This window comes from Paramormyrops kingsleyae, chromosome 14, assembly GCF_048594095.1.
Source record: "Paramormyrops kingsleyae isolate MSU_618 chromosome 14, PKINGS_0.4, whole genome shotgun sequence".
Lineage (NCBI taxonomy): Eukaryota > Metazoa > Chordata > Actinopteri > Osteoglossiformes > Mormyridae > Paramormyrops > Paramormyrops kingsleyae.
Genome location: NC_132810.1, coordinates 9438531 through 9465244, shown reverse-complemented (window position 1 = coordinate 9465244; position 26714 = coordinate 9438531). Strand labels below are relative to the sequence as shown.

At 51.9% G+C, this 26714-nt stretch overlaps 1 protein-coding gene across 5 annotated transcripts in view; it reads left to right on the top strand.

The window, feature by feature from the left end:
- Positions 1 to 26714, top strand: part of esrrb (estrogen-related receptor beta) — a 54374-nt gene that overhangs the window by 11459 nt on the left and 16201 nt on the right. For 3 of the 5 annotated variants that reach the window (XM_072699258.1, XM_072699255.1, XM_072699254.1), the window contains 4 exons: positions 8927 to 9336; positions 15571 to 15687; positions 25200 to 25310; positions 25800 to 25961. In XM_072699258.1, coding sequence (XP_072555359.1) covers positions 8940 to 9336; positions 15571 to 15687; positions 25200 to 25310; positions 25800 to 25961 — 787 coding nt within the window. In that variant the 5' untranslated portion in view covers positions 8927 to 8939. Of the gene's footprint in view, positions 1 to 5933; positions 7293 to 7625; positions 7740 to 8926; positions 9337 to 15570; positions 15688 to 25199; positions 25311 to 25799; positions 25962 to 26714 lie in introns of those variants that run through there. The other 2 variants (XM_072699257.1, XM_072699256.1) reach the window with 2 other exon arrangements.

Sequence of the window (26714 nt, the reverse complement as noted above, 5' to 3'; positions counted from 1 at the left end):
ATTGTTAGGTAGATGCAGTTATTCAAGAGTGTGTATTTTATAGATTTTTATTGGTTGTAGTAATGAGCCGTTTGTTTCCTTCAAGGTATAAATTTAGTTTGGGGTTTATCGAGTTGCTAAAGGGGGATATTTATTCTATTGATCCGAATTTGTAATTTCAGCAGATGCCTCAGAGAATTCGGAGAGACGTGGGGTACAATTCCACCGTCGTCACGCTAACTATTGTGAGTCTGCGTCCGCCCATTCAGGAGAACCTGGAATGCGGCCACCTGCTCTCGAAGTTTGCCACGGTAACCTTGCCACTCAGACCCTCCCCGACGTAACAATGGGTTTAAAAATAACCATGCCCGTTAGTGGTGGGGGTGGTCCGTGAGGCTTTGCGCCCTTGCGACAGAGACGCGGTGTCACTGACATGGACCGGTGCCGTTTCCCTCCGCGGTGGGGGCGGCTATCGAGGCCTTCATTGTTTTTTGGGTAGCTGGGTCTCGGGGGCTGTGGCCGAAACAAAAGTCAAAATGACCCCCCCTATATTAAAGCCAGAAGGACCATTTTCAAACGTTTGCCTTTAAAAAGGTGCATGCGTGCGCCTGTGTGTGTCTGAGTGAATGAATATGTACATATTAAAACTATATTTAATGCTGCATGCTGAAATGGCTACTCAAGGTGGCACCGCGACCAGCGCTGAAATCGTGAGAATGCAAACTGAAGGCCTCCCCTCGGCCTACAGAAAATGGGCGTGTGTCTTCTGTCGGATTCGAGATTAATCCGGAGCTGACTTGCTGTGCGGCGCCGGGAGGAAACCCTCCACATCGCTGGGAGAAATGGGGGCTTCACTGACTGACAAAGGAAACAGGTGGCGACCTCACACTGGGGGGAAAGCTTGCTTTTTCAGCACCCGTGGCCCCCCGCCCAACTTCAGTGGCTGTAATCTGATGTTTATTAATGACTTCTGCCGGCTTTTGACATGCACTTTGTGGGCATATTTAGTAACCATCATAGATTACCAGTTAATAGTTATAACTGAGTCGTAATCCTGCTTGTGTGTGTGATTTGAGCGCGATCACGCCGTGACCAACGCGGGGGAATGTTCCCCTCAGTACTGCACCCCTCCACCCCATATAAATGTGTTGGTTTTGGCTGGGCCATTGCTGTGTTCCCTGACTCTTTGCTGTCCCTGCGTTGGCACAGACGTCCCAGTGCTTATCCGGTGTGTCGGTGTCTGCTGGACACTCACCCCTGGTGATGTGTGGGGGGCAATAAACCCCCCCCCCCCCATTTTCTAAAGTAGTCGGTAATTAAATGCAATGGGGGGGGACGTAAAGTCCGCCAATTTGCACTTTGGGCAGGGGCGCGGCGGGTGGGGCGGGGGGCATCGCGGTGAGCGTGGGCTGGCGTGTGTGCCGGCGTTTATCGGGGAATGTTATTGGTATTGAGCGGTCAGTCGTTTGAAGGTTATGTTTCTGAGCAGTAATTGGAATGCAAAATAACATTAGGATCGATGGTCGGCTCTGTTTATTTATGAAATCAATATGGAAACTGTCCGTCTCGACGCGGCTCTGATTTCTCCCGACAGCTCAGTTGGGTGCATCCGGGTGTGAGTCCCCCCCCCCCCCGTCCCATCACTGCCTTTCCACTTTCCTTTATTTGTATTTTTATAATTATTATTTTTATTTTTGCATTTTATTTTGCACACTCGGCCGTGGGGATGTGATGGACAGCAGTGTGTCGTGGGGGTCGGCCTGGGGGCCCTGTCCAGTTTACCGGAGTGAAGAGAGAGATACAGACGTGTCCCGCCCTCCAGTAAACGGTGTGTGGCAGGAGTTACGGCGCTGGCGCATTGGCACAATGGCATCAGCCACTTAGCCGTCATTGATGCCATGCTCGGGGACAGAGCGGGTTACACCAACACCGGAGCCGCCCAGGACAGTCTGTGACCGATAGGCGCGTCATTTAAGGCCTGAGGACACACCCCGCTGCCGTCGCGGAGCTCGCCACTGCCCCCTCCGGGCCGCCACAGCAAAAACACCAGAACCTTTTCATTTAATATTTTTATTTTTGGTCTATTCGATGTTTTGTTGCCTCGCCTTGTTGCGGATCGAAACCAATTTCCTGGAAGGAGCTCAAGTGAAGCTGGACTGTGAAGAAAGCACAGCGAAGCATCCGGGGGCATTTAAGAAGCTGATGGGTGGTCCCCTCCCCCTTCTCAGCATCACTGTTTTAAGATGACTAGTGATCAGATTGTCATGCTCCCGTATCGCCACGGCGACATGGTGCTGTGTGTATATGTGTGTGTGTGCATTTTATTCTATTCTTCAGTCCTTTGTGAAGGTTATTATCTGAAGCTGCTGTCTTTGACGCGGTAATCGGAGTCCATTACACTGGACTCTCTCCCCCCCCCCCCCCCCCCCTCCTTTCTAGTCGCTGTTGGATTGACCTGAGAATAACAGGGGATTTTCTCGGTAAACCAGACTGCATTACAAAGTAAATCTTTATTCCAAACGCTGCTGGAGGGAAGGGCTTCCTCCTCTGCGGGCGACAGAGATGCTGTGTCAGGCACCGGGACTCAACCGCCTTCCCTGCTAGGCTGTCTGGCTCAACACCATTTAGAAATCACCCCTAAATACTGTATTTTGATTCTTATAAGGCTCAGTTGACGTGTATGTCTGGAGGAAAAACATTTTTGGTGAGGAGGAAAATAAGTTTTATTAAAAAAGTTTAATTTGTGTGTGGTGGTTTCTATTTAAATTTATTTAATCGCACAGGCAGACCAGACTTACACGTAGCGAGTATAAGAAACAAATTAGAATTCTGTACATTTGTGTAAATGAGTCCTGCATAAGGGACCTTCAGCGGGGTGCAAACAAAACAGCAGTAAATGTGGAGTTGATAGATTGTGTTTATTTTACATTTACATCTTTTTACATGAATTTAAGTTTAGTAGATGAACATCACTTTGAATAAAAACAAGTGAGGTAAATAGCACATTACAATTATTATTTCCCCATTGGGGGGGGGGGGTCGCCGTGAAACCTACGTGTCATCTGCCCCTCGTTAGAACTCCCCCACTTAATTATTCCTGAATAGCATTGTGCTGGGTGCCACCGTATTAATTTCTTTTAATCGCTTAGTGCTCTTTATGGGGTAGAAAGAAAGGAAGAAAAGGAGAGAGTTACCGGAAAAATGGTCACCAATCCCCCCCCCCCCGGGACCCCAGACAACTTCGCAAAATCTCCCTGTTCATCTCAAGCAGCGTGCATATGTCTGCAGCGTTTACCGACAAAGCAGCCTCCGTTGTCTCCCCCCACCGCGGGGCAGGGAATTCCCCCGCATCGTGCTGTGGTGTTTCCGCCGCCGCTTTGCCCCGGCGTCCGTCCTGCTGCGTACTCAGCTGCGTGTTTCTCCCGTGCACATATTTCATGATTTATGTTTTTTGTTTCAATTTTCAACTTTTTTTCTGGCCTTGGAATTTCATGGTGAGCTGGAAGAGATCTGGTGATGTCATCAGCTGTGCTGCCTTGTAGACGGCTCCCGGAATGACTACTTTTATTCCCAAAATAAACAGAACTACATCCCGGACCCAGACACAAAAATGAGTAATCATGTATATCCCATGCATCACTAAAATTTATTTATTTTAAATGGCCCATCAGTTACAAAGGTTCATTCTGAATGACCCGTTCATAAAGCAGTAGTGTTTTTTTGTGGTGCTGTTTCTGTATGTGATGGAAGTTTAATCACTCTTCATTTTTGCTGTGTGTGTGTGTGTGTGTGTGTGTGTGTGTGTGGGTGGGTGGTGTCCCCTCTGCCAAGCCTTCTGCTGATGAGGACCATAATTTATGAGTCGCGCAGGATGGACTCTTTGTTTAAAGCAGGTAGACTTACCCCTAAACAAGGGGCGCCTATCAGAGGAAGATTAATGAACTAATTTCATGCATGGCTCCGTGCGGCTGTCCCACTGCATTGCCGGCGAGTCCGCATCCGGACCCGTGATTTACACGCAGGCCCGTACAATAGGCTTAACCCTTTGCAATAACATTCCCCTCGACAGATAAATGCAGGTCCTGGACGAGACTGGGCAGGTGACACTCTGGGGTGCTGCTTGCGTTAAGAGGAGATTGATGGTTTCGAGTCATTTCGTACCATTTGTTTCTGAGCCGGGGGACAGAGACCCAGGCAGAAGTGCGGACCCTTGGTCCCTATGCACCCTGTGCTTCTGAAGAACGTTTATCGCAGCTCTTCCATATCTGATGCGATTCCTTAACGAGTCGGCTCATTCCTTCGGTCCCTCCGTGCCTTCTGAGCTGGCGCCACACGACGTGCGGAGCGTTTCCCAGTCAGCTCCCTCCGATTTCCCCCAGCGGGTCCGGGCGGGGGGGGGGTGGGGAGCCCGCCCCGCGACCTTCCCGTTCAGCAGCGGCAGCCATCCGGGAGAGTGAGAGGTTAAACACCAAGGAGAGAACCGGTTTTTTTGGGGGGGGGGATTTGAGCATGAAGTCGGACCATTTCCCGGAACGTGCGGCAGCCTATGGACGGCTCTGCCTGGCGAATTTCAAAGCGCATAAGCAGTAGATGCCGCGATGGGCAGGGAGGCCATTACAAATTACTGTATAACACAAAAGCCGAATCCCCGGTGCTCTGCGTGCACAGAGAGCGCTGAACTACTTTTTACATGCGACGTGACGCTGGGCCCGGTGGGGAACTTCACACGCAGGCTGGGAGAGACATGTTAACCGTTTGAGTGCCTCTGTGCTGCCCCACGATCCAGGAAACCGAACCACGTCGGCACACTGTCGCGCCGAGTAATTTAGTTTGTTTTCTTCAACAGCGTTTAGCGACCTGGATCCTCGATCCTGCCGAATCCTGATGGCATGTACTCTATCCCAGTACCCTATCCCAGTACCCTACCCCAGGGCTCAGTGGGGAGCCTGTCCCATAGCAGCAACACTGAATAGCGTCGCACATCACGGCAGGCTGTCTTTGTGACCGACATCTCCGTCCAGGAAGGAAGAGGCGATCGATAGCTGCGATCTGCGTGCCGTCCGCCCCGTTTCCCGGACCGCTGGAATGCGGGGCTCATGTGGCTGCCCGGTGATGTCATGGCTTTATAAAGGCCCGCGGTGACATCGCCGGGCCAGCAGCTAAATTTAATCCCCCTGCTGGAGACCCAAGATCCTAATGGCCCGGCCAGGTTCCCCCCTCCCCACGCCTCGGCGGTAACCCGGCACCAGTCTCCGGGCCAGCATCGGTATCGATCCGGGGCCCTCCCACAAGTTTGCGTAAAACACTCCCCTCCATGGTTTGTCTTTCTTTTTTTAAACCTCCCCTTTGTCTGCTGCTATAAATCTTGCCGTCATAAATCCTCGTCCATCTCCCGCAAGTATGGTGACCGCGGTAACAAAGAGGGTCACGCCGGTCACTTGCTCTCCTGTATTTAGTAGCAGGGAGGGGGTATCGTCCCCGAGATTAAAAAAGGGCTGCATGGGATGGGGGGGGGGGGGGGGTGCTTTATGGAGCACCCCGTCCACTTGCCCCGTTAAAGGGGCCCCTCCCCCTGCGCGTACTTGCTCCACCGGGGGTCCGAGCCTCTCGAATTCCCTGGGCAGTTATTAACCTGCCTGCTGATATGCAGTGACCGCGACGTCCTCCATATTGGAAACTGGTCTCAGCTGGACGGCGTTCCCTCCCTGGGACAGAGTTGGCGGCCCCCAGACCTACGCGGTGACGCGTGGATGCCCCCCCCCCCAACCCCCCCGACATGGCCTGCAGCTTGTTATTAGCACAGTGGGCCACAGTTTTGCCCACTTTAATCGACCCAGCTGACGTGTGACGGGGGGGGGGCACATGTGATGGCTGCTGGTGTCAGCATGAGATTTTTGGGAGCTGATGACAGTGGCGATGGGGGGGGGGGGGGGAGGGGGGCTGTCAGGAGTTAATTGAGTTCCCCCCTCTCCCGCCCTTGGGGCTGAGGGTTTATAAGGAACATCTCAGCACCCCCCACCCTTCCATCCCCCCCACGTCGGGATCTGATATCAGCCCAGCCTAGGGACCTCATCCTGTACAGAGGGTATACATCGGTGGCCCCCAGAGCAGCTATTAACTGGAGGGCTCCCCCCCCCCCCCCCCTTTGGGGGGTCCTAACCCAGCAAAGTTTAAGGACCCGCTCCATCGGATCTATCTTGCCACACGACAGAGCACTCTCCAATTGGTTGCCACAAATCTCCCTCAGCTGCTGATTGGTTAATGACGGGTCCCAATTTGCTGTGTGAACAAAAAGCACAGGGACAGTCAGAGATCGCACATTCTGGCTGTCCGAGATGGGTCAGCTAGCCAGGCCGGCCCAGGAAGGTTCCGGCGGGCGTGCGGTGCGGCGACGCTGGCAGAGGGGGACAGGGGGGGCACGGCGGGTCCCGGGGCTCGGAGATCATTAGGACGGCTAATCCGGGTGACGGCTGAGGGGGTGGAATGACATTAGGGGATGAAATGTGGTTAGGAAGGCCAGCCGAAATCAGATTAAAGATGAACCGGGCGCTGCTCTGCCCAGCCACACTGCCCAGCACACCCCATGAATTCTGATCGTCGCTGAGGGAGCCGGGGGGGCTTAATCCCCCAGCGGCCCGACCCGAGCTGGGGAACCAAAAAGGGCATCCGCGAGGTGAGAGTTATATACAGGCAGCCGCTCGGCTGAAACTTTCTATGAAAGACACATAAAGCCAGATGTAAGCTGTTAGCCATATTACTGCATTAATGCTTTTGGATGGTGTAAATAAAAATAGACAGTGAATAAGGATTGCACTGGATATTCAGCACTGCAGTAGTAATTTCACCTTATGCTTATTGTCATGACACAGCGATGAGCGTGTGGTGACGCAGGGTATCAGCACCACGTACGAGACCCGGACAGAGATGGAGGGGGAGTGCCTAATGTTGGAAAAGGAAGGTGCTTTTTGGCTTCGGGGGACAATTATGTTGAGTGGGACAGGGACTGTGACCCCTAAGCTGGGAAGGGGAAGTGACAAGCAAAAGTGTCAAGAAGTGAAAACAGCCCCAGCATCATTTTTGCTTGGCGTCACCCAGGACCAGCCAGGTCTCGGAAGCCTGCATGAAGGAAGGGAATCGCCCCAGAGTTCAGAGGGCTACCCGCCGCCCCCCAGACCGTGGAGGGCTACCTGCCACCCCCCAGAGTTCGGAGGGGAGCCATGCAGGCTTCAGCGCGTGATTGCAGGGGAAATGCGAGGCGTGCTTCATAGCCACGCTTGGGGTGGACTCTCTGATGCTGGTATTCCTGTACGGAGGTGAGACAGATCAATAAGAAATATAGTTTTATTTTAATATTACTTTCTGCCCTCATTTCATTCAGAATGATATGCGTGAGCATGTAAAAGGTTATTTTGGTCTTGTTTTTTCCCACAGACTTACAGTAATTGATTATAACTGCCACAGTTCAACATTTCAAAGCTTAATCATAAGAAAACATGAATGTGAACAAAATCCTAGTAGCAACATAGAAAGCTGGGTGGCATGGGGGGGGTGGGTGGAGAGTAGGTCTCTTCCACAAGGTCAATGACTTCAAGGGGGGGCTCTTTTTATTATTTATTTTGGCTGTTAACCTTTTTGTGAATTTCCAGAGGTACGGGGCCCTCGGAACGGCGATGAATATACATGACAGACAGGAGGGAAAGCCGGTCATGAGATTTAATGTGACACAGTGACCCTGTCTACGTGGCGGCTGGGAGCTGGGGGTGAGGAAATAAGTCTGACCTGGTGACCTGATCCTGCCCCCCACCCCCTCACTCTCACAATTAAATCTGTCCACGTTGAGGGGGGGGGGGGTGGCTGTGGAGGGGGCTGCAGAAAATCACACCCCTCTCTTTTTTAAAATACGACTGATTCCGGCGAAGGTGTCCATGATGTGTTAAATTACCCACAATGCTCCCTGTGAGCCGTAGGCCTTGTAACGTAGGTTTGAAACTCTTGTTTTGGAATTTACACAAATCCAGCGAATCCAATTCCGCTAATGCAGGAGGGCGACGCCTGACCTTTGTCCCAGGGGGGGGCAGACCCGGTCTTGGCTGCGCGAACCCAGCAGGTCACCGCGAGTGCGAATATGTCGCCCGTTGCCTCTGCTTTTCACACTGTCGAGTAACCTTCTGAGAGAGCTTTGTGAGACCGTGAGTGTCAGTCTGTGCTGCATGAAAGCTCGGTTTGGCTGAGCGGTGGCGTGCGGGAAGCGCTCGATACCACCATCCAAACGCCATAAACGTCAATATCGCTCCGTCAGAATCCTTCAAGCTCCAGTGTGACTCGTAGGGGCAGTTTCTGAGGCGTTCAAAGTGTTCTTATAGTTATCAGTGTGGCGCTTGTGCAGAGGGTCATACTAGAGCCGCTAGATGACGCCGCTACCGGTGCTTTGTCCGCTAACCTCGATAGCATGTTGACTCTGTGGTACTGTAGCTATGAAAGGGGCCCGTTAGTAGTTTGCCTGCCTATTTGCAGCTGCTAAAAGGTGCTGGGAACCATTACAACTCCTGGTGCGTCCCCCCTTAGCCTCTTAGCCTCTTAGCCTCTTAGCCTCTTAGCCTCTTAGCCACCGAAAGGTCCTGCTGACACTCTGTAGCCTCTGCAGGGTCCCGTCAGTATTTATAGTTATATTTATCATTAATATGCCTATCAAGTGCTTAAAATGTAACGTTTATTTTGTGCATTCGTGCAGCTGATGAAATTGTTCAAGGGTTCAAAAGCCGGTTCCGAAAATCGTCTACTGCTCAACCTTCTGTTTAGGTTAAAGAGCGGTTTGGCAGGGGGTGAGACCGATATGCTTGGTGTGAACAGCAGGCTGATGCTGATCCCCCTCCCAGAGGACCCTTCTTCACATTTGTCTCTGCTGCTTCCCACCACCCCCCCACCCCCCCCCCCCCCACCCCCGCAGGCTGCTGAATAGAATGGCCACAGATGACCGGCATCTGGCCTCCAGCTGTGGGTCCTACATCAAGACTGAGCCGTCGAGCCCCTCCTCCATCATCGACACGGTCAGCCACCACAGCCCCAGCGGCAACTCGGATGCCAGCGGCGGCTACGCCGGCACCATGAACAGCCACCCCAACGGCCTGGACTCGCCGCCCATGTTCACGCCCGGAGGCCTGGGGGGCGGAGCCTGCCGTAAGCGCTATGACGACTGCTCCAGCACCATCATGGAGGACTCGCCCATTAAGTGCGAATACATGTTGAACTCCATCCCCAAAAGGCTGTGTCTGGTCTGTGGAGATATAGCCTCGGGATATCACTATGGCGTGGCTTCTTGTGAGGCCTGCAAAGCCTTTTTCAAAAGGACGATACAAGGTATTTCCCTCTCGCCCCCCCCCCCCCCCCACACAGCGTACACGCCCCCTGCCCCGGCCACAGAAAGTGCGTGTGGCCCCCACACCCCCGCGCCACTCAGGGTGCTGATTTTCATGCTAATATTTATCGTTCCGTGTCGCGCCGCTAACAGGCGACGTCCCAGCTCTGTCATTCCCTCTCTGTCTTTCCCAGTCTGTACATCCGCGGCCGTAGCAACAGGAGCGTATGAATGATGGCAGTGAAAACGAGGGACGGGTTTCTCGCTTTGGGACAATGAGGTACAGGGAGAGCGTTTGGTGTACGAATGAAATTTACTGTATTACAGTGTAAAGAAACATATGGCTTTGGTTTGCAGTCCCTTCCTGCCAGATGGAATTGTGTTTAAAATCCTCAAAAAGAGATAGTTAATGATACAAAGGCTATAAAACAGGCAGAACATGTTATTTAAGGGATTGTGTAGCTTATTTCTCAGATTTAGTTTATTTCGGATGTCACATGACCATCCCATTCTGGATTAATGCAAATTGGTCCAGTTTAATCTACCGGGAAGTATGTCTGTTTAAATCCCAGTGTGGATGTGACATATTAGAAACGTGTTTTAAAAGCCTAAAAAGGGAAATGGAGATTTAACCCTTCTCCCGCCATGCGGAGGCGCAGCGCACAGCCTCCCCCGCCAGCTTTGCCCACCACGCTTCAAAAAGAGCAGCGAGCCCCGCGCTCTGGCCCCCGGTCACGGGAACGAGGCGTCATAAGTGGAACACGAGCCCGGAACAATTAAGGAGGGGGGACGCTAGCAAGGGAAGTGGGGGGAGAGCCGGTCCTGGGCCGCCTCGCATTGTCGATCTCGAGGCCCGCTACCCCCCCACCCCCCTCGGTGGGCCGGCTGTAATGGACCTAATCTGCCGGCGTTTGTCCGAGCCACAGGAGTTTTGTCAATAACAATCAGCGTTTGGAAAGTGTAATTAAGGCGAAGGCTTTTCATTAGGAAGAGGGGAGGGGGGAGGGGGGGCGTCCCCCGGGAGAGGGATGCCAATTAGAAACTCAGGCACGCGTCGCCGGGGTAATTTCAGGGAAGGGGGGGGGGGGCTTGGAGAACTGGAGGACTTCTTTAGATTGGAGAGGGATCCAGCTGGTCTTTCAAATGGGAAGACTTAATGGAATAATAATCAGAGATAGTAGCCAGTCACAAGAAAAGCGGAGAACAGGGGTTTTTTTTTGGGGGGGGGAGCGCTACATAAAAAATAAATAAATAAATCAATTAAATGATGATGGCTAGTACAGGAAAATGGCACTCTTGGATTAGAAAGGGGGGGTGGAGAGCTGATTAATAAAGTAAATAATGAGGCCGACGAGGCCGTAAATGTGAGGCGGCATCCTTAACGAGAACAAAGAAAGAGAGGCCGCATTTAATTGGCCACTTCGTTTTAATCAATTAGGCTCGGCCTGGCATTGAGCTCCACAAAGGGCCCTTTCTGCCAGCCGCCCGGGGCTTGGTGTTCCAGGGCCCCCGCTTTCGTTACCGGAGCGCTGCTAGAACCCTCGGTAAAAATCGTTAGTGACGATTTAACCCCTGAAGCGCTTCATAAATTTTTTTTAAGCGGAATTGATATCAGCCGACGTATTTGTGTTAGTTTTGTGCTGTGAGGCATATTTTGGGGATATCCAAAAAGCAAAAATAAATTTGTGGGTCTCTTTCGAAATATCCCAGCGGCGATCGGCACTCCCTGTTCCTATGGCAACCAGAGCGGTAAACACGTGGAGGTGAGGCTTCAGCCGGTGCAGGGGGGCCAGAGTCGCTCGGGGTGACTTGGGTCGCGACATTTCAGCCGGGGACGGAAATACTCGCAGCGCTCTTGTGCCGTCAGGATCCCTGCGCTGCGGCGCTTCCAGGCTGAGGCCCGGGTAAACGCAGGGAATGCGAGTTGCTCCCCGCTGCCTGCACGGGGGGGGGGGGGCATATTTGCGATTGTAGCTGTTCCCGCCGCAGGGACAGAGTGAAGGGCAAGATATCGGCTTACACCTGTAAACAAACGCGTGGGGCATTTCTTCCTCATCCATCGGCCCTTATACGCCCCTCTATCCTCTTCCTCATCTTCCTCCCTCTCAATTGGTCTCAACCATCATAATTGGCATCACCTCCAGCTCAATAAAAGAATGTACCCTTCCATCTCCTGTCACCTTCTACCCCCCCCCCCCAAAAAAAAAAATAAAAGCCACCTGACCTGAACTTAGATGCGCGGACATCCTTCAATTCAAGGTCCAAATTAAAACGGGGTCGCCATCCATCCTGGAAACCTGAATAACACCCCCCCCAACCCCCATTCCTATCCAACCTCCCCTCCTCCACATGAACATAAATCTGCTATTGAACCCTGTTTTCCCTGTTTTGAACCCAGGTGTAAAATTGCCTGAAAAATAAACTTAAACTGGCTGCTCTGCTTTTTTTGCATGAAGTAATAGACCTTGACAGTAAGCCTGTAAAAGTCAGTTTAGATTTTGATGGGAAATACCTGCCGTTTTACTGTAATTTACTTACAAGAAGCGACTCCCCTCCTGATGCCCTGGCACAGGTCCTGAAAAGCCATAAAATAAATTGAGAAAGATAAATATCAGGAAGAGCGCCTTTTCTCTTTCTGTTCTTCTTCTCGTTTCTGCCTAATTCTTTTACAGCAGTAATATCGAGACTGCAGGTGACCCCAGTACCAAACGCCACGGGGCAGGTTAACCGTACTGGGGAAGGCCGAAGGCGGCCCCCTCTGGAAGGGGACCCGGTCTATGGCCGTGGGGGGGGTGGCTAATCCGTTTTCCCGCCGCTGAGGGTATGGCGGGAAAGCTGGCGGTAGAGCCAGAGCGGATGTGACGTGTGTTCGATGTCACGCCCGTTGTCATGCCAATGGGGTGTCACCAGTATTGCTAGAATTACATCAAAGACAAACAAACCCTGGATTCCTCTGTCTGTTTATTGGAAGTCGCATGTAGCTTCAGGTGGGTGAAGGCTGTTTATGTGTGTGTGTGTGTGTGTGTGTGTGTGTGAGATCCCTGTGAGTGAGCATGTTTGCTCTAACACCTCCCAGCGCCAGGTGTTGGGAGTCCAGGTGTGCAGCCGACGCGAGAACAGCGCCCCCTTCAGAATGGCAGCGGGATACAGCAGCCGGCAGGGGGGGCATCCATAACGCTCCCACCATACTTTCCTGGGCGCCTCCTCATCATAGAGGGAAAATTGGGCTAATTATCGCCGCCCGCCGCTGTATAAACAACGGGGGCAAACAGGAAGAGGCAATCAGAGCACATCATTTGTATTTCCACACCTTTATTTACCGCAATTCCAAGGAGAACCGCCGGAATTTGCATAATGATTTATAACCCAGATATAGGAGGAATTTTTCATTATTTAATATATCTGGGGACCCTCCTCTCGATCTGTGCAATAATGTTAACATAATTGCACGAGGCAGTAATGAGGGCTAGAGAGCCCGGCACTGAGAATATCGCACAGCTCTTCCTCGCTGGAGACCCTGTGCCGGGATCGACGAGTCGGAACGAGCGGGCGGCCCAGCGCTCGGCTCGCGCCGGAGGGGGCTGGACGGGCGAGCGCGGGCCACTGGCGCTATGGCCCGCTTTGGGTTGTTTGGTTCGTTTCGATCGTCGGCCCCCCGTGGGATTAAACTCCCCCCTCCCCCCACCCACGTCACTTCTCCAGACGTACCCAGCGGGCAGGTGGCCATCCAGGGGTTGGATACCATTCGCCCTCAGCACCATCCCCCTGGTCCGTGAAGATCACCAACTTACCCCCTGTGAAACCCCAGGTCACCAGCAGAAACCAATGTATTGATGCTTTTTTAGCACCGTTCCATTTAGGGAAGAGGCTCTTTATCTGATGGGGGGGAGGCTTTGGTCGATCAGGCTGGAGATACGGTCAAAGCAGGCAAACGGCCAATACCCACCACCTAATGGGTCAGATCCACAATCCCGACAGCCCAGGCATGCTGGGCTTCTTCGGACTTCGGATGACACGGCAGACGGCACTGCGTGGAAGGTTCCTCCCACAAATGCCTGGGTCGGCCCGTTCTCTCCCCTGTGGTCCGCCTTGGATGGACGAGGCCGGCCTGTCCAGACGCCGTCGTCGCTCTTAAGTGGCCCTAATTGAAAAAGCATGAGCGCATCGAGATGCACGTAAAGATGCAGGACGATAATGCACTTGAGTGTACGCCCCCCCACCCCCCAACGCGGCACAATGGAAGAGTCTCTTTTTAATGCTGCCTTCTAAGGCGGATGGATCGTCCACCATTGTGTTCTTCCGCCGTCCGCACCCCAAACCTGAATAATGCATCGCGGCCCCTCCACCGGGCATGCAAATTGCCTGATGGCGGGGGGGACAACAACGCCAGTGTGGGATTGTGGCCGAATGTTACACGGGGGGGGGGGGTGGGGTGGAGGTCTACGAACCGTGGCAGGGAGAAGCAGCGTGGGGCACTTGAGTTCTCGAGGGCCCGGAGTCTGCGGGGGGGCTAAGGAATGCATTCTACATTAATGAGGCCGGGTTGCTGATGACATGGTGCGCAGAGGGTTATGCCTACATGCTCCTGCTCTGAGACACAGCAAAGGTCTCAGAATTTGGGAGAGGGGTAGATATGTTGTCATAAGCCCTTTCCGCCCTGCACACGCACTGACTGGGACTCTGGCTGCTAATGGGCTGAGGGGCAGCCAGTCTGGTCACCATGGCGACACTCCTAGTGGTGACCCCGGAGGCAGAGAGTGCCTGCTTCAGTGACGGGGGGGTATCCACTGGGATAACGAACCAGGAAGGCGGCTCGCGCTGGGGTCTGGCTGCCGGGTCACGCGACAAGCGCGATGCTGTCTTCCCGGAAGATTCTCATTTGGAGTCTCTTGTTGCCGTGGTGATTTCCCCCATTTGATTCGGCTTAAGGAGTGACCTTGCCCACGTAGTCACTCCAAAGAGCGAGAAGTATCAACACACACGTACACACACACATGTCGGGTATACCTATCCTTATGGGGCCTGCTCAGTCACATCTGTGGGAAAAATGCTAACGCTAACTAAGACAACCTTAACCCCCACCCTGCCCTAACCCTAACCATAACCGTAAGTAGCCAAGCAAAATACAAGAGTTTTTGCATTTTTAGATTTTTCATAGCAGTCACCGATTTTTATTAAATAGAGTTTTCCCTACGGATATTCCGTACGGATATTTATCACGTTATGGGGACATTGTGTCCCCATAAGAACAGGTGTACCTGCTCACACACACGCATACACGCACCAAGAACATGAAAAGGCAGTAGAGGACCAAAATCCCTGGGGGTCCAGGGTCAGCTGCCCCCCGCCCTTCTGGGACTAACCGCAGCCCAGGCTGACATGCAAATAAATAGATCAAAATTCCATCAACAACATTCCGCTCTGCATCTTTTGAGTCTAACTGTAGGAAAATGATATGTGAAGAGAAATGTCATGGCTTACAGTTGCCTTAGTGATGATTTTATGTGATGTGAATTCAGAACAACTGGAACTTGATAAAATATGCACCTGGTCATATACAGTATATGGAGACTGCGGGACAGTAGCATTTATCCACATGCTACTTGTCAGTCTGGGCACGACCGCTCAATGGCGCCCTCCAGTGGTGTATCATTTGGGCCTGGGCCCACATGCCTTCCCAGAATGCATCACAGGTCGGGTTTTTGATCTCGGCAGCGAGGGTCAGTGTCAATCCAGAGTGCGTGACCCGTTCCGGAATCGGGTCGCTGACCCTCTCAGTTCCGGCTGCCCATTACATCTGCCCTGTCTTACAAAATCTGCCTGCGTCGCCTCTGAGAATTGCAATAATTGTTTAGCTGGTGAAACGGCACAGCTGTGGTCTCTGCACAGGTGCAGCGGTGGCATGCGTCAGGAGACTCTCGTGTTGTGTTTGCTCAGGACTCTCCCCGCGCCTCCCGGCCACACGTGTCCCATCCTCGCACCCGCAGCAATTTGTCTTGCCTTTTTAGCCGGAATGATAGAGCAAAGCGAAATCACAGTACCGTCCAATGAAATGCGTCGTGCTTATTTTCTAATGGTGCCGTTTTGCAAATGCGCTGCATTGTGGGTGTTTTTTTTACCTTTAATGCTGTGTCAGGCGATTTTTGCTTCTGCTGAGGGTTTTTTGCTGCCGTGCTGTCGACGTTATTGCTGTGGCTCACGTCATCCTTCTCTGACCCCCCCCCCCCCCCCTACAGGAAACATCGAGTATAGCTGTCCGGCGACAAACGAGTGTGAGATCACCAAGCGGAGACGCAAGTCCTGCCAGGCCTGTCGCTTCATGAAGTGTCTGAAAGTGGGGATGCTAAAGGAAGGTAGGTCCAGGTCTGCAGGGGCCCATCGTGACATCAGCACGCTGCCGCCGTGTGTGGGGGTGGAGCCAGTGATTCACCCTGACAGGCCGGGGTTGGGGCAAGAATATGCTGAATCGGTGGATCGCGCCCTTCTGGCTAACAGGATTGTAACAGTATTCCGACTGCAATGGCCGGGACCCTGAACGGACGCTCCAGCGACTCTCAGCTCCCCCCACATATCGATCCGCTAAATGTTTTCCTACCATCTTCGTTCACTTCCTGTGGATGGCTTTTTAAATTCCCACCACCTGGGGATTCAGTGACAATTAGACATACTGCAGATGGATTTACCCTCCCCCTCCTCAAATCCCCCCCTGCCCCCCCACTTGGTTTCCTCTCTGTCACCCCCTGCCCCCCCCCCATCATCTCCGGGTCCTCCTAGAATCTGGGTCTTTCCCCTGGGGCAAGGCGGGGGCCGTACCTGGGCAACATATTAATGGAAGTTTCATTACACTTGTTGTGTCTGGAAAAAAAAATGTACACAACACATGAATGATGAGAGCTGCGTGTCTTTGGGGTGGTGAGGGGTTATGTTTATGTAACACCCCTGGAGGCCGGGGCGAGGGGGGGGCAGCCATGTTTCTTTAAGGAATCATTTGTTGTTTGACTTTAGATTGTTATCAGTCTCTGCATGGTTCTGGAATCTTAGTACTTATGTACCTCCTTAAAGGATGGCTATCTTTGTCCATAGAGAGCCTCCCTCTTTCCCTTTGGCTGTGGGTACAGAATGATGGCTGACACTGTGTGGCAGCTCACGTGTCTCTCTCTCCCTGGTGGTGATCCAGCAGCATCTCCAGTAACACGGCGGTACCCGTCTGTCCAAAAATGCCGCTGTCTGACTGTAACCGTTCTATTTTTAACATACCTGCCAAACCCTGTTTGCCGGCCGCTCTCGTGCTTTCGCCTCCAGTGTGAGGTCTGCATCCTGCCTCTCCGAATGGCTGCCGTTCCGGGGCCCGCCTCAGAATCGGCGAAAGGTGTTGATGCTGATCCACCAGAGCATGCGACCTGCTAGGTCCTGGGCCCTGTGCACAGGATAAACGAATGCAGTGTGCAGTGCCGAGAGAATTTGGCGTGTAAAGTGTATGGGATGTAGAGCCATATGGTCTGTAGAGCATACAGCACAAAGAGGGTACAGCCTATGGCATGTAGAGTGTATGGGATGTAGAGCCATATGGTCTGTAGAGCATACAGCACAAAGAGGGTACAGCCTATGGCGTGTAAAGTGTATGGGATGTAGAGCCATATGGTCTGTAGAGCATACAGCACAAAGAGGGTACAGCCTATGGCATGTAGAGTGTATGGGATGTAGAGCCATATGGTCTGTAGAGCATACAGCACAAAGAGGGTACAGCCTATGGCGTGTAAAGTGTATGGGATGTAGAGCCATATGGTCTGTAGAGCATACAGCACAAAGAGGGTACAGCCTATGGCATGTAAAGTGTACAGCGCATAGAGAATATGGTGTGTACAGCATGCGACAATTAGAGAATATGGTGTGTACAGCATGCGACAATTAGAGAATATGGTGTGTACAGCATGCGACAATTAGAGAATATGGTGTGTACAGCATGCGACAATTAGAGAATATGGTGTGTACAGCATGCGACAATTAGAGAATATGGTGTGTACAGCATGCGACAATTAGAGAATATGGTGTGTACAGCATGCGACAATTAGAGAATATGGTGTGTACAGCATGCGACAATTAGAGAATATGGTGTGTACAGCATGCGACAATTAGAGAATATGGTGTGTACAGCATGCGACAATTAGAGAATATGGTGTGTACAGCATGCGACAATTAGAGAATATGGTGTGTACAGCATGCGACAATTAGAGAATATGGTGTGTACAGAGTATGGCGTGCAGAGAGTATGCCGGTTAGAGCATACAGCGTGTATAGCATCTAGCGTGTATGACATGTAGATCGCGCATCTCTCGACCGGTCAGTGTGTAGAGAATATGCCGTGTAGAGTGTATGGTGTGCAGAGCATACAGCATGTAGAGTGTGTGGCGTATAGAGAATATGGCATATAGAGCATGTGGTGTGTAGAGCATACGATGTTTAGAGAATATGGCGTGTGGAGCGTTAGGCCTGTAGGGCGTAACGCGTGTAGCACATATGATCTGTAAAGTGTATGGCCTGTAGAACGTAATGCGTGTAGAGCGTATGGCTTGTAGAGCGTAATGCGTGTAGAGCGCAATGCGTGTAGTGCGCAATGCGTGCAGTGCGTAATGCGTGTAGAGCGTATGGCCTGTAGAGCGTAATGCGTGTAGGGTGCAATGCGTGTAGAGCGTAATGCGTGTAGAGCGTATGGCCTGTAGAGCGTAATGCGTGTAGGGTGCAATGCGTGTAGAGCGTAATGCGTGTAGAGCGTATGGCCTGTAGAGCATATGGTGTGTAAAGTGTACGGCAAGTAGCGCGTACGGCGTGTAGAGCATACGGTCTGTAGACCGTATGGCCTATGGGGCGTACAGAGAGTACCCTGCACACTGCAGAGCAGTGACTTTCTGTCTGGCCGAAAGTGATCCGTGCGGGAAGCACGCCGGACGTTAGAAGTGGCGGAATGAGAGAGTAATCGCATTACTATCCGATGAAATATTAATGCAAATATATTATCTGGAGGAACAGGAGACGAGAACGTAGGCAGGGAGGGTCATAAATGAATAACAGCTGTCAGATCAAAAAAAAAGATCTAAACAGGAGCAAAGTTGCGTTCGGTGTTATAACAGGACCTTGGTTTGCCCTCCCAGTGGCGAAGTGCTTCGAAAATGGCGTCTGCTGACGGTTGTGATCTACAGAAATGCACCCATTCAGTCTGATTCTTTTAGCCAAAAATACTGCATCCGTGACACAGAAGGCCAGCAGCCCATGTACTTGGAGCAGGGCGAGTTCGAATCTGCCAGCAGTACAGGGGTCTCCTCATAAGGCCCTCTGCGTCCGTCAAGGATGCGTCCACCCGGCGAAGGGTGGCAGGGGGAATGCGTGACCCCCAGTACCCATGTCTCTACAATGCTAATATAAGCTCTTTAAGCGGCTGTCTGATTTATATGATGTCAGCTGTCAGAGATGCTGCGGTATTTAAATCCCCTCCCCCCGCCCGAGCCCACCGGCAAACACCAAAGCCTCCCCAAGCCGGCAGAGGGGTGACATCAGCAGCGTTGTTGCCGTGGAGACCTGCCCCATTTGTTCCTCTCGGAAAGCCGAACCCGGCCCTACCCCGCTTGGCTTTATCGCTTCCTTTATTGGAGCCGTTTGAGGTCGGCCTCCTTCCTCCGGATCCTGTCTCCCGGGCCGTTCCTGTCATCGATCCGTCACCCCCCTCCACGCACACACACACAGCTGAACGGAAACAGGCATGGCGGTGGCCACCCCTGAGGTCCTGCTGCGTGGACCCCGCCTTGCCCGCCGCGCTCCTGGCTGCACCATCCATGGTCCCTGGCAGAAAGGTCACCGACTCATCGGAAAAACCAGCCCCGCCTAATTATAACTTTACGGCCGTAAGGAGCTGCGGCGTCCTCGTGCGCCGCACGCGTGTCGCCTCTGACACGATTGTCGTGCTTTATCAGTGCGAAAGCGCTTCTTTAAAAGGCGACCGTCACAGAAGGTACTCGCAGAGGCGGGATATTAGTGGAGAAAAGCTCGAACAATCTTGCAGAGTGACAGAATTATTCACTCCCCCCCCCCAACATTCTGCAGTGGTTATACTGTCAGGGGGCACCGAATCCGGTTAACGAGGCCGCGGTCGCCCTGAGGACCACCCCCCCCCCTACAGATACACATGAGCGAGCGGTCACACAAGCGCAGATGAAAGAGGAAGTGATCGATTCTGGAATCTGATCTCGGTGGTTTGGCTCTCGTTCCTGCGGCCTGATCAATGGGTCGGGATCAGGTCTGCCGGACTGGCAGGGAGAGACGCGCTGTGGTTTTACAAGCGCGTTTCGGTGCTGGTTACTCCCCTCTGCCCCACTCACGCTGTCTGCTGTGTCTCTCATACATACATGTCACATCACGGTCATTTGTGTATTATATAACTTCTTACACGCGTTCGATGTGTGACAAACATGAAAGAAGCACTTAACGAACTGGTAATTACGCAAAGCTCAGTCTGCCTTTTGTCGGTGCTCGATGTGAGTCGGACTCAGAGAGCTCTCTGTCCACAATTACACGCTCATCATCTCTAGGAACTCCTGAAGGGTGCAAGTGCAACGCGTCGCTGCCTTGTTTAAATTGTTTTAGTGTGGCCCCCCCACGTCGGGCCCAACCCCGAACAGGCTGGCTTTTGTGCGCCGTGCCGTGGAACTAAAGCCTTTATGTGGCCGGCTGACAGCTGGGAGCAGCCTTCAGAGTGGCGGGGAAGCAGCGTGGGAGAACGACGCTGTAGAGATCTCCCGCCCCCTGACCCCCCCCCCCCCTCGAGGGCCCCACCCTGACAGGTGAGAGGATTCCGACGGGCGTGAACACGTGTTCTGCTCATGAGCTGGGATTAAGTGGGCCATTGAAGCCTAACCCCCCTAGTCTGTATCCTGCAATATATCATTCATAATGGGAGACGGCCGCCCCCCCCCCAAATGCGCAGCACCCAGGAGTCTGCACACGCTGACTGCAGATGCGCAGGAATGGTTGTAAACGACCACAGCGGATGGGTGGCTGCAGCAGCACATCAACCAGGCCAAGCTTCTTCAATGCTTTAATCGGGGGGCTTTTTTTTGAGGGAGGGCACAGGAGTTTTGGACCCATTGCTGTTGGGCCTGCATCTCACACACGGCCCAGCCCTCACTCAGCGCCCACCAGCTCCCAGGGAGGTGCTGCTATCACAGCTCGGGGGGGTCAGTTAGCCAGCCCCATGGGCAGGTGGTACATGGGCGACCCCCCCCCCCCCGCCCCCCCGACTTCACACCTGCCCATTAAACAAACCGCCTCACATGCTCCCGGGCCAGCCGGCATGGCAGCGGGGGCCACTTTTGAAATTATGCTGACGGGACAGGCTGGGGGGGCTATGGGTGTGGTGTCATGCCTCGGGACACAAGCCCCTCCGATTTTCCCAGCTAAAATAGGGTCTCCCTAAGCTCCCACTAGAGCAGCCAACCATCCCAGTCATTCTGACACATTCCCCGGAAAGACACACGCGGAGCAGGTGAGCGGCCCAAAATTAGGGCTTGCGAGGCAAGCGGGGGGCGGCCCTTTGTAGGCGGGGGCTTATTGTTGTTTTTGGAGAGAAAATGGAGCCCTGAGGTCAGGTGGGTGCATCCCCACCCCGGGGGTTGTGCTAATCCTTTCCCGAGCTCCTCCCTATCCCTGCATGGCCTCCCCCCCGTGACCCCGCCCTCGCCGCCGGCACCGCGCTTTGAAGCCCTGACATCCGAGTCCGTGGCGGCGGTAAGGCGAGGCTCATCTCGCAACCCTGCCTGCCCCCCCCCCAGTAACCCAGCAACCCCCCCTCGGCCCACTGCCCACCTCGACACCCCCCCCCCCCCACACCACCTCCCGGAAAAACAACCACAGGCACCTGTTCCCTTTGACGATTTCGCCGCAGACCCACACAAACATCCTGACGCCGACCCTCCCCCCGATCAGGTGAATTTTCCCATCCCCCCCCTGAGAAATCTGCAGTTCGGGGATCCGCCGCAGTTCTCCGTACCCAAATGAGACGCCGATTCCGATGGCACCAGCTGGCGGCCGGCAGAAGTGAGACGAACCGAAACAAACGGGACGTCTGCCCCCCCCGGGTGTAAAACGAGCCCAGTTAGATCTGGGCTTTGATTCCTGTCAGCATCTGTTAATTATGGCCGGTGCGGTCCTAATTAAAAAGGGAACATCAGAATCGTCACCCTGGCTTCGCCGCGACCGTCACGGACACGAGGCCAAGCCACGTGGAGACGGGTCTCTGGGGACGTGCAGGGGGGGGGGGCAGAGAGAGGGAGGGAGGACACCTCGGGACTGGACGGGAGGGGAATTTTCCATCACTGTGGATGGTGGGGGGGCAAATTTTCCGTTAGTGTGGTACCTTCCACCCGCCAGAGTCCATTCCTATGCAGAGAAAACACTCTCCCCTAGACTTGGGAATATTGCATTGCTCAGAAAAGGGCGCTTATTGGACAAAACTGACTGGGAACATTAGATATGTTTTCAACATTTCAAATCTGAGGAGAGAAGCATTAATTTCCGCTATTAATCTGTAATTCTTAAGAAGCATACATGAATTTACATGATTAAAATTTTGGGGAAAGTCAAATCTGCAGTATCCCCCCCCCTCCCCCCAGTGTTGAGAGTCCAAGTATTGAAAACGCTTGTTGTTGCTCATTATATCAACATGATTATTAATGTGAAAATGAAAAATGGCTGTTAGGAGAAATTTTCTTGCAAGCTGGCTGCCATAAAATCATCTACTAGTGTTTGCTGGGAAAGAAGGGAGTCCCTGTTGGGGATTGTTGGTAATTAGGTTAGTGGGTTGTCAGTGTCAGGAAATTGAAAGACAATCCTAATCAGATTTGTGTTTCCAGGGAATCAAAGAATTTATATAAGTAGCAGAAATCTCTGGATTCCGCTTGTGCGAGATAATGCGGTTTACTTTACCTGTCCGTGCATACGAGTCCCGGGATGAGTGTCGGATGGACGCGGTCTGTGCCGGAATCGCTGTTCTGAGTGCCCAATCCCTGCCCAGTGCACGTTTTCCATTTATTACTGCTTTGTGTCCTGTGTCGCCCCGCACCCCCAGTCTTCTATTCTATTCACTGACAAAGAAAAAAAAAATCAACAAGCCATTAAAAGAAATTGATTACATTGACTCATGCCTGGTATTAATCACAGGTTACAAAGTAACCCTTTGGATTTTGATTCTGAAAGCAAACACAGGCAGATTAGGGAATACTTTCATTTGAGCTTTATTCTGTCTCATTCATTCATAGCCCTTTATGGGTAACATTATAGCATACATAAAATAAACCAAAAACATCATAAAAGTAATAAAATGTAAAGCTGTCAATGAAGCAGAAATTTTACACAGAGCAGTTAATATCATGCCTTTATTATTTTATTTTTTTTACCCCCTGCCCACCCCAAATGTATCATAGTAATAAAGAGAGTGATTCGTTTCAGTCAAATTAATTAACCTGAAAGCTGATTCAGGTGAAATTCCAGAAATGTAAAATGTCGGTGTCGATCTGCACCATGTATCGGTTTATATAATTTAAAGTGTAAACCTAAAGTTTTTTTCCCCAGTTAAATTCAATTCAGTTTTATTTGTATAGGGCATTTTCACAACATTACATTGTCACAAAGCACTTAACATTATCCCCGTCCAAAGGAATAATGTAAAGAGATTGTAAAGGAATTACAGAAAGGTGTTGAATGGCCTACTGACCAATCAGAAACCAGAAGAGGTCAAGTGCCAAAAAGAGCCACAAAATGTGGTCAGAACTTGAGTCAGTCTTGGTGGCTCCAAAGTGACACAGTGACAGTTAGTCATCAGCCTGTAGTGCTGGATTACTGATATCCAATGGAATCACTAGCTTCTAGTACCTGACTTAACTTCTGTTATAGGGATGAATTAATACGAATTTAAAACTAGGGGGTACATGCCCTTCCCAGTTCCTACACCCTTGTGGTAGGTCTTAGGTACTCTGCCCTCACCATAACAGTGCGTGTTCTCACCGAACCATCTGAAATGAGAGCCCAAGATGATGATGGATGGATGGATAGATGGATGGAGGGATGGGTAGATGGATGTATTCCCCTTCCACAGTCATCAGCTGCTCTGTAATCTATCCCCCATACAGCACATACGCGAATAACGAATTGATCTTTTTCTATTGGTGGTTCTGGCGGATGGGTGGGGGGGTGGCGTGAACTTATATTAGGAGGGTGTGTCAGCAGCAGCACCAACTCACAGGGATGAAATGCTGAGGCTTTGCGCACACACACACACACACACACACACACACACACATGTAGGGTATACATATCCTAATGGGGACCGCTCATTCATTTCAATGGGAAAAATGCTAACGCTAACTATGACAACCTTAACCCCTACCCTGCCTTAACCATAACCATAAGTAACCTAACAAAATACAAGAGTTTTTGCATTTTTAGTTTTTTCATAGCAGTCACCGATTTTTATAAAATAGAGTTTTCCCTTATGGGGACCAGGAAACATAAGGGTCCCCATAAGGGAAAAAAACGGATATTTATCACGTTATGGGGACATTATGTTCCCATAAGGATAGGTAAACCCGCTCACACACACACACACTACTAATGGTTTGTTCCTTTCACTTAAGGCCTTCCTCCTCTGCATCAAAAATGAATAATAAGCCTCAGTAGCCTAGGTGCCCCCCCTGCCACCCCCACCCCAATACAGTAGTGTGACTGTTGCCGGGCTTCGGTGAAAGTGCCTTTACGAAAAGGACAACAGTAGGACAAACAGCTCGGGCCAATCCCGTGGCGAGCCCTATATGACATCATAACCTGCATCAGAGCTTCAGGGTCCCGGAAGCTGATTAAAAAAAAATACTTTTTATAACGAACAAAACAAACATGTAAAATGAACATTTTCTAACAAACGCAGCCTTTGAGAAATATAATTTCGCACAAAAGCGTCAAATCTGAGAGAAACAAATTGAAAGCCCCCTTATCTTCTAATGAGATTATAAATAACACATGTTATGGGCTGATGTGACATTACTTATTTCCAGCTGCACAGGACCTGAGCATTATACTACCGTCACAAGGTGATAAGGTCCTGAGCTGGGGCAGGGGGGCATGGGGGTGGGGGGAGTTACGTAACTTTATAGGAAACTCGTTGTAAACCGGCAGCGTCGAGCAGCATGCCGTGTCAGCTTGTATATTTATGGGCCGGAATGGAACGTTCCATCCTTGGGCCGCGGTGGGGGGCAGAGTGCGATGTAGCTGCTCTCTCATTTGTATGCTGCCTGCCGACCCCAAAGAGCTCAATAATTAGAGATGCAGTCAGCGAGATCATAACCTCGCGTTAAATATTCATATGTTTAGAGCTCAGCCAGGATATGCCATGTCACAATAGACTAACCAGGCGTGCAACACATATGGGAACACGCTCATTTTGGTGACACGCGCCGGCGATGCCCCCCTCCCCCCCCCCCCACCGAGGCTCATTTCTACTGACCATATGCTGACAGAAACCTCTGCTTCAAGTCACCTCACCTGTTTTTTTTTTATGTTTTCAGTTTTATTTGTCCCTCTGATAAGTGCTGGCTGATGCGATTCGGAATGGCGGGCAGGGGGGAGGGGCGGGGGGTGGTCTGGGGGGAGCGTGTGTGAGTTTCAGTGTTGGGTACCTGTCTGAGTATTTATTACAAGCACCTTGGACTGAGACCAGGCACACAGGTCCGCTGGACAGGACTGTCACAAGCCTGCTGCCTGGTCCTCTGTCACCGTCCCTCTGTCACCCCACCTGTCTGACAGCTTTTTTGTCCCCCCCCCCCCCCAGGTGTGCGCCTGGACCGCGTCCGAGGTGGCAGACAGAAGTACAAGAGACGGATGGACACAGAGAACAATGCCTACCTAGGTCTGACGCTTCCCCCCCCTGCCAAAAAGCCATGTGAGTCACCCCCTCCCTCAAAATCACGTCCCCACTACATCCACCAGCGCTCTCACCTCAGAAGAATCCTCAGAGGTAGCAGTTGGCCACAAACGGCCCCCGGATCACAGATGGCTGCCCCCAGCTTTCAGTGCAATGTACACTTTAACTGACAGCAATATATGCACACGAAAAACTCACCTGGCCGCCTTCTGGCTGCCCTCTCGCTGCTGGCATTAATATATACGGTACGTTACGTTAACCGACACGGGGGGGGGGGGGTTAAATGAGATGAGACACTGCATTTGAAGGCTCCCTTGCACACATGGGAGGGAGGATGACTTCCGTGGAGAATCTGTCGGATCCGTTTGGCTCAAATGTTTGACGTTAAGGTTCAGTCCTTCTCGCAGAGTCCCCCCCCCCGCTTAGCAGAATGACAGAATACTTCTCCCGCTAGCCTTTCTGTGCCCATACGCTTTTATGTTTCTACCCTCCCTCCTCTCCCTCCAGTGACGAAGATTGTGTCTCACCTGCTGGTGGCCGAACCGGAGAAGATATATGCCATGCCGGACCCAAGCATGCCTGAGAGCGACATCAAGGCCCTGACCACACTGTGTGACCTGGCCGACCGTGAGCTGGTGGTCATCATCGGCTGGGCCAAGCACATCCCAGGTAGACGACGGGAGCTCTGGGCGACAGGGGAGGGTCACCTGGTGGGCATGCGCCAGATTTGGGCACTTTTAAGAGACGTCTGTGTTTTCATTCAGGTTATTCTTCTGAAAGTGGTTGTTTTGGGGTTTATGAATGATAGACTGAAGGCAAGTCCAGTTCTATGAAGCAGGGTGGAGTATGAAGATAAGATAAAAAGGTTTGTGGGCAGGAGGTGTCAGGTGGGACAAGGCTTACATGGCTGCTGGGTCTTTGGAGAAAACCTCCTTTAGCGGTGGATCGATAGCCTTCAGCCACACGGCTCGTGTGAGCGAGCGTCTCCTCGCTTAAAGGGACGGCCCACGCTGAAACCCAATCGGGCTGCGGCCCATTAGCCCCGCTCTTCATCTGTGTCACAGTATCGCTTAATTGGGCGAGCGTGGGTCCTGTAATAGAATCCGCCATGTGTAGAACTTTGGATGGTCCATTTGGAGTCCTTACCCACAATGCAATGGGGCATCAGGGGTCTAACCACAGACCGTCCAAAAGCCGTCCGTGACCCTGCAGCTGTACTTTGGGTTTTAAAACGTGTAACATTTGGTCCCCACCATGTAATATATGCATGATCTCTCTCACACACACACATACACACACGCACACGCACACAAACTCCCATTGGCTACTATTTTAATGTGATTCAGATTAATTAACAGTTATTTTAAACAAAATGTCACTTTAATTAATTCACAGTCCTGCACCCCAAACCTAAAACTTAGC